Raw genomic sequence first — 9185 nt, 5'->3', positions numbered from 1 at the left:
ATAACCATATCATCTATATATTGACTTATAAATAATATCAAAATTAATAAATGTTTTATGAACTGCCAGGAAATGGATCTTCTCTATTTTTTCTTAAAATGAAATTAATTTTTCTATTCATGTCTTCAGAATAAATTGCTTTACACTTTTCATAATTAACTCTTCTTCTTGTTTGGGTAGGTTTTTCATAATATCTTGTATATCTATATTGCTGAAAAATACCTTCTTTTGATAATATATTGTTCAATATACGAGCAGCTTTCTCTACATTATTATTTTGAACCATAACTGTTCGAGCAAGAAATTGAACATGTCTACGCATACCCATCTGAAAAAAATATAATATATATATAATATAAATATAATATAATATAATAAAATATAATATATAATATTAAAAATGTATTAAAAATATATTAATGTAAAAATAAATTTAATATTAATGTAAAAATAATTTAATGTTATTTTTAAATAAATTAAAAATATATATAATAAACCAATTATCAATTTTTTTATTCATATGTATTTTTTTATTCTTTCATTAATATATTTTCTATTAATTATTCATTTTAGCTTTCTTATAATGTAATTAAAATATGAATTTATAATAAAGAATAAAATAAATAATCTATAATATATATATTTAATAACAAAATGTATGAAAATATTTATTAATAATTAGATTATATAAGGAATATAGCTTTAAATTACTGTAATTCGTATTTTAATTAACATATAATTAACATATAATTAAAATATATTTTTGACAATATATTTTAACATATTTTGAAGGTTATGTATTTTTCAATAATACATGAAATTATAAATCAGTGTTCAAGTTTGTTATTTAAAAATATTGAAATATTAATTAAATAAAATATTTAATACCTTGTATTTTTTTTAAATATATTCAGTAACTAAAATTAAATTTAAGTAATTGTTAGAACAGTCACTTATTGTAGTTATCTAACCTAGTAAGTTTCTATAGAAATTTAACCTAGTAACATACTCTAGGAACTTAACCTAGTAAGTTTCGATAAATCGAAATATACTATTTTCATAAACAATATATTTGAATATTCTTGTATACAGTTCTATTATACAGTTAAATTAATTTTTAACAATACACTTTTAATTAAAACTTTATATTTTTAATTAAAACAAAAAATAATATAATTTTAAAAAATATATATTTATTTAATAATATAATTATTGAGTACTGATATATATATTAATATTTCGATCAATGTATATCATATATATATATTAACATCGATTTAAGGAAAATATAACGTAATACAATATTTACAGATGATATATTTGTTATATTACAAATATTTTATTTTTACAAAATTCAATATATAATAAATTTAATAAATACTTTAATGCAACATTCTCTTACTTATATTGAAATATTAATCAATTTTGTTATTTTTTTAAAACAAATCAAATATAGTGAATAGTACATATACATTACTAAATATATTAAATCTTACGTGTTACAATAACAAGCTTTTAATTTTTGATTCCATGTGGATGATCGCAATAAAATTGCATGTGGCCCAAAAAGAACATATTCAACAAAGTGATGACAATAAAGTACAAAATTAAACAGGACAAAATCTGCAGGTACAAGTTGTTTATAAGTATTATTATATATTATATATATATTATATATTATATATATTATATTATAACATATTTATTTATATAATTAATAATAATAAACACATAAAAACAAAATATGATTATAATATGATAAAAATGCTTTAATGATTTTACAATTGTATTCTATAGTAATTAATAGTTTAAATAATTACTTCTCGATCTTTTAAATTATATCGAAATCCCCACCGACATATACAAAGCCATACTGATAAAGATATTAAAAGTAACACCACTGAAAACGGAGTAGCATATATGTGTATATGGAACATTTGATTCTCTTAGCAATTTTACAAACCGCTCTTAGATTTTCTTTACTTCCACCTTTTTCCTCGACGTTCTTCATTCTGTAACACTCGAATAAAATATCGAATTTTTCAAATTATAGAAACATATATATTTAAATTTATCATACCTTAATGATGAGTAAAATGCTTATAAATTTCAGCCATACGTATTATACATTTTTTCATCAATTTAACAGCATAAAGAGATATCTCATAAGTAAATTCTATCTTTGATACATCAACCACATCATTCACCATTGTACATTATTAAATTCGAGAATATTTCCTACGAAAATATTTGTTTTGACATTAATAAACGAATGGGCTAAAATTTTGTAGAGTTTTAACCTAAAATTTAGAATATAAAACAATTAATGTTTTTACGTCTTTCCTGTCATTTGTAAATCTCAATTGACATAATTAATACGAAATATTGTACATTGAATGCGATGAATCGAAACAGAAATATAATTTAAATAAAAAATAAATATCGTTTGACAAAGTGTCACTACATTCAGAATATTTTACATCAAGTAATTTCATAGTTATCTGTCATGTGAATTTATATTTTAATATAATATCATCATATATTTAATATAATATATTTATATGTACGAATTATCGAAATTAGTATTTCTAAACTTTTCGACTTTTTTTGACTTTATCTGCCCTTATTGTGTAGGTACATATATGTAAAGAAAACATGAAAACAATATATTTAATTAATAAATCACTTATTCAAGTCAGTAAACATTATTTTGGGAAGAGATTCATTTTTCTAATTATAATTATAAAATTGTTAATTTGAATCAAACATAATTATAAAAGGTATTAAAAAATATAATATTTATTATTAAATATATAATAAATATATATAATATAAATTAAATATATAATAAATATATATAATATAAATTAAATATATAATAAATATATATAAAAATATTATAAATTATGAAATAAAAACTAAATAATATTATGTAATAATATTATTTAATGATTTCTCTTCAAAATATGCAAAAATATTTTATAAATAGAATATTTAATAAAAAATAAAATTAAAAAAAGATAATATAAAATAAAATAATAAAAAATATGATTTATAGAAAAAACATATCTTTATAGATCACATATTCTGAACAACTGTTTGATCAATATATGCGTGCGCAAAATGGAGGTTAACAAATTCTTTAATATAAAGGCATAAAACAATGAAGCTATTTTATTTCATATATGCTAAAAAAAAGTAATCGAAGTTATATTAGTTTTTCTTTATAATCAGAAATAGAGAACTATGCCACCAAAACGAAAAAAAGATGCAAAAAAGATATCCATCGATCCACCACCAGTGTAAGTTAAATGCTTTAACATTAAATATTATATGTACTAAATGTATATTTGTACTAAATGAAAAAATATACATAAATCTTGATAAACTTATTGAAATATTACATTTTTTAATATATCAAAAGATAAGAAAATTTTTCATTTTTATATTATTTTTTTAATATTCCTTTTTTTATTTATTTATTAGTACTTTTTATTATTTTTATTATATTTTTATTATAATAATAATTTATTATAATAATTTAAAATAACTTTTATAAATATACATACTTAAAATAATATCATGATATCTTTTTTTGCAAATAAATAATTTAATTATAAATTTAATAATTTTATTACTAAATAATTCTATAACTGATTAATATTTGCATATAATATCAATTATATTCTGTGATTTATTATATTCTGTGATTATAAATATAATTATAATAATATAATTATAATTCTTCGTTTTAATATTTTTTAAATAAAGAATCGAACCGGATATTTTGGAAGTACTTGAACCAGAAGAACCACCGAAGCCACTAATATCAGCAGTCACAGGACAACCTTTCGGACCTCGAGTTCATTACATAAGTGAAAAAAAAGAAGATGAGAGTTCAGATGACGAACCTGAATCTGAAATCGATGAAGAAGTAAAATATTTTGAAGAAGAAGCTCCGGATGTGCCATCAGAATTTTGGCATATACAGAAACTTATCAGATATATGAAAGCAGGAAATCAAACTGCAACTATGGTGGCTGTCTGTCTTTTAAAAGATCACGATCTATCCAATAAAGTAATTCATTTCTTTTTCTATACAGTTATAATATTAGTTATTAATTTTCTTATTATAATTAGTAATATTAACATTTAACAATATTATTATTAATACAAATTAAAGTTAATTTTTGAATAGTTCAGTTTTACTAACATTATTATATAATTATTAAATCACTTAAAATTTTACATTTTAAAATTTTTTAAATTAATTTCTACATCTAGATAACAATATTCGCAATTTTTAATTTTAATAAATTGATAATAAATTGATGCATATAAAAAATAAAATTCAATTTTAATTGTGTATAATAATAGACGATACAAAAAGCAATTCGAGATATGGGAGGTCTAGAAATCTTAGTGAATCTACTCGAAACAAAAGATTTAAAATGTCAGAACGGCTCGTTGTCAGTCTTACTTCAAATCATAACATCGATAGATATGCGAAGGCATCTAATTGATCTTGGTATTGTAACACCGTTGATTCAAATGTTAAGATATCCAGCTAGAGATATTCAAGTTAGTTTTTCACTTATTATAAATTTTATTATTTATTGCTTGTTTACATACATTATTTCAAAAATATAAAAAAAATCAAATTTATAAAATTATTGCAAAGGTTTTAGCTGCAGAAACTATGGCTATTATCGCACGAATAAGAAAAGCAAGAAAACAGATACGAATTAGAAATGGAATACCTCTCATTGTGAGCATTTTAAATTAATTTATTATTAAATACTTAATCAAATTTCATTATTTCTTCTTTTTCTGGATTTATTAGAAAAATTGATGATGAAAATATTCATAAAAATAATATATTATTATATTATTATATATAAATATAATATATTTATAGTTGGATGTAATGGATATACCAGATTCTATCCTTCAGACACCATATAATAATTTAAATGAAGCTAATAAAGAATTGATAAAGGTTGCGATAGCTTGTGCTAAAGTTTTAGATTCACTGAGCAGTAGTCCAAAAATAAGAGAATCGCTTCACAATCATGGCGTAGTGAATCACATGGAACGTTTTTTAAAATCACAACATATTTCTCTTATAATACCAATGGTTGGAACTATTCAGCAGTGCGCGAATAGGGTATTTATTTATATATATATACTATTATTATTATTGTTACGTGATAAACTACCAGATATTAATAAGAAAAATAATTAAATTTTAAATTTTAAATATTTAAAAATTCATTTTCAATAAATTATAATTTATTATTTATATATTTACATTTATATATTTATATATTTACGTGACAAAAAGAATAATAAATAAAATTTTATAAGATAAATTTTAAAAGATAACATTTAAAAAGTAAAACTATGATAAAACTATTATAAATAATATCAATCAAAAAAATCTTCACGTTTTCTTCAGGATATGTTTCGCAAATCATTTGAGAAAACAAATATTATCTATGATGTGGTTCGACATTTAAAAAGCGATAATGTTAAACTGCAAGAAAACTGTGCTCTAGCAATATACAAATGTGGCCTCAACAAAGTCGCCAGGGACATGGTTCGCCAATCGTCTGGTCTAGATGTATTATGCAAGCTTTTAGAAAAAGAAGAGGTTCGTGCTAATAAACGATTGCTAGCTGCTGTCACAGGTGGAATATGGAAATGTGCCATGAGTCCAGAGAACGTTATAAGATTCAATCAAAATAATTTGATAGCTTCTTTGGTACAATTTCTGGAAGAAATTGAAGATGAAGAAGTGCAAGCGAATGTTGTAGGAGCATTGGCAGAATGTTGCAAAGATCCTGTTAATAGAGACCGTTTGAGGATCAATGAAGGATTGCCAAATCTGGTAATTGTTTATTTATTTTTTATCGTGAAAATATTTTATTTATTAGAAAGAAATTTATAATATAAGATAATATGAAATTGAATTAGAAATAACGAATTTTGTTTTTTATTAATTATTGGATATTTATTACCTTTATTTTCTTAATCTTCTATTCTTCAGATTTTTTATATATTTAATAATTAATTGAATAATTTCAATTTTTTAAATGTAAATATTTTATGTAAATTTTTTAAATGTAAATATTTTTTTTTTATTCTATGATAAATATCTTTATTTTATCGTAATTTAATCTTTTTCCTCTATGTTTTATTTTTATGTTTAATTTTAAATTTTCATATGAAACTTTCTTTCGATAGTATATTTCTATACGATTTAGATTCAAAATGACAAGTTAATCGGTTAAAAAATATGACATAAAATATTAATAAAGCATAAATCATATGCAGATCAAGTTATTAAGTTCTACATATGAGCCTCTATTAGAAAACATACCATTGGTAATAAAAGAATGTGCTCAAAATGAATTGTGCATGGATATCATCAATGATCCAGAGCATGTCAACGATGGTGTCCGATTAGTTTGGTCATTGCTCAAACATCCCAGCGATAAAATCAAAATAAATTCCTGTCTGGCATTGGTGCCTTGCATTAAATACGCGAAAGATTCTCCTGAAATGGTACGAGCATTCGTGGGTGGATTGGAACTCACGGTCAGTCTCCTCGACAACACAAACAACGAAGTGTTAAGTGCAGTATGCGCCACTATTGCTGAAATCGCTGTAGATCCAGAAAATTTAGGCATTCTTAGCGATCATGGTGTAGTGGATAAACTGGCCGCCCTTGTGACCACGGTATTCCTTAAAATTTTCATTCGAAACACTTTGTTTTATAGGTGAAATTAAAAAATCTTCGATTTTATAAATTCCATTAATTATTTCGAATTATCTTATTTTTATTTTACTTTCTTTTCTAGCAAGATGAAAATTTGCGTGCAAATTTAACCTTAGCCATTGCTCATTGTTGCGAATGGGGAGAGAATAACTATAAATTTGGTCAATTACAAGCAGTTGCTCCATTAATTAGTTATATGACAAGCAAGAATAAAAATGTTCTTAGAGGAGTTTGTACAGCTACATATCATTTAAGCAGGGAACCTATGAATTGTATTACTATGCATTCTGCTGGTATTATTAAGGTACAATGAAATTTGTCTGTAAGAGATATTTATATGTTTATGCTATAATTTATATATATATATATTGATATATTTTAAATGCAGCAACTAAAAAAATTTTAATTATTTACATTTTATTTATTTATTATGATAAAAATATTAAAATAAAAATATATATAATATTTGGAAAAAATGACATAAATGACATAATAAAATAACAATAATTAATATTTGATCAAGAATTCTTTAATAAATTTATAAAAAAATTTTATTATAATATTTAATAATTTAACTAATTCATCATTGTATAATTTTTATGTTTTATAAGAATTAATGCATATTTATATTGAAAATTTTTAGCATATATTACGTTTGGTGGGATCAGATGATCCAGAATTGCAAATTGCTGCAGCATCCACCATTCGAAACATTAGAAAGCTCGCATTAACAGCAGAAAAATTGCACTTTAGAGAAATGTATGTATTTTTATTTATAATATAAAGAAAAGTTTATATATTTTTACTCATTGTTATATAAATTGCAGAACTACATTAAAAGAAACAGATTATTTATTGTAATATATTGATGTTTCGAATATTGGATTCGAATATTGGAAACCAAGTTTATTTATAGAATATGAAATAAAAAAATAATATCTTGATTAAAGAAATCAAACGATATTTATTAAGATTAGATCAATCAATAATAAATATATTTATTATATATAATATATTATTATAATTGAATCTTTTTATTTATATTGAATAAAATAAAAAAATATAATAAAATACTAGATTTTGTTTGATTTTTTAATCTTATGAAAATAAGTAATGAAAAATTAAAAAAACAAAAAAAAGAAAATTTATGAAAATATATTATTGCAAATATATTATTAGAGTTATAAATTGTTATAAGCTTAATACCAGCGATTATATAATGTCTAATTAATGTAAGTCAATTCTTATGATCTTAGAGTCAATTCTTTTTATTATTCGAAAAAATTTATCATTTATTATAATTTATCATCGATCATTTTATCAAATATTTGTTATCATGAGTTTTTAGTTCAAACATATATAAAAAATGCAAATATAATAAAAAATAATAAGTTATTATGCATCATAATACATAAATTATAGTAACTATAGTATATATATATATATATATATATATATTGAAGAAAAAATTTAAAATCTGTAAAAATTTAAAATATGCAAAATCGAAAATCTATTAATCTTTATTGATTTTTCATTTCAATATGATTCGATAATGATTTTAAGCTTATAATTATAATTTTTGTATCGTACATATCTTACCAAATATAAAGAAAGTTAGCGAATAAAAAAAAACAGGAATTCGAGGTGATTTTTTTTTGAATTGTATGTGACAAGATATATATAAAACTATATAACTATATAACAGGATTATATAATACAAAAAGATATTGAATGTCGATTCTATATCTAATCTGTGGCTGAATTTGCTTCCGATCAGTTCGCAACAGTGTGTAAATTTATCAAGATTGAATTTTATTTCTAAAAACATAAAATTTTGAAGATATTTTTTTGCAAATTGATAAAATTTGAAGAATAAAAAAATCATAATTTTAATTTAGAAAATTATGGAATCAAAAGTTATGCATATTTAAAAATGCTTTATTTTATAGGTTAGCCACCATATTGATTCTCTTCATTATCCAATCAAAAGAATGTTTTTCTTCTATAATGGCATATTTCATATAACGCATATTGTAAACGGCTTAATATTGATACTTACAAACTATTCGCGATGATATTTTGGCAGAATAAAAATTTTGTGATTGAACAGCATATAACAGCATATAACAAATTAGCAAGTAAATAATGTTTATGAACTGCTAATAAATATGTTTAAAATATTGATTCATTATTTTTTTTATTTTTTATCTTAATCTCTCTCCTTTTATTTATTTTTTTTTATCTATGCTTTTAATTTAATTTCAATTCCAATTATTACTATTAGTTAATATTATAATTATTTTAAATTGAATTAATAATATTGAGAATAATACTAAAATAGTAAAAACATCAAGAATAAAATCTCAAAAAAAGAAATAAAAAATATATTTGATATTAAATTTCC

The 9185-nt window shown here is 21.2% G+C and overlaps 1 protein-coding gene across 1 annotated transcript; it reads left to right on the top strand.

The window, feature by feature from the left end:
- The first annotated feature begins 3179 nt into the window (after positions 1-3179).
- LOC122716029 (armadillo repeat-containing protein gudu) lies at positions 3180-7642 on the top strand. Its single transcript, XM_043938713.1, has 10 exons — positions 3180-3302; positions 3772-4078; positions 4378-4581; positions 4682-4768; positions 4919-5167; positions 5459-5890; positions 6337-6741; positions 6864-7085; positions 7425-7540; positions 7609-7642. Exons 1-10 carry the CDS (start codon positions 3247-3249, stop codon positions 7640-7642), a joined length of 2112 nt encoding a protein of 703 aa, XP_043794648.1. The 5' UTR covers positions 3180-3246.
- The last annotated feature ends 1543 nt before the right edge of the window (positions 7643-9185 follow it).

Source organism: Apis laboriosa, unplaced genomic scaffold (genome assembly GCF_014066325.1).
Source record: "Apis laboriosa isolate Shangri-la unplaced genomic scaffold, ASM1406632v1 scaffold41_cov147, whole genome shotgun sequence".
Taxonomy (NCBI): domain Eukaryota; kingdom Metazoa; phylum Arthropoda; class Insecta; order Hymenoptera; family Apidae; genus Apis; species Apis laboriosa.
This window is presented reverse-complemented; position numbering and strand designations above follow the sequence as displayed.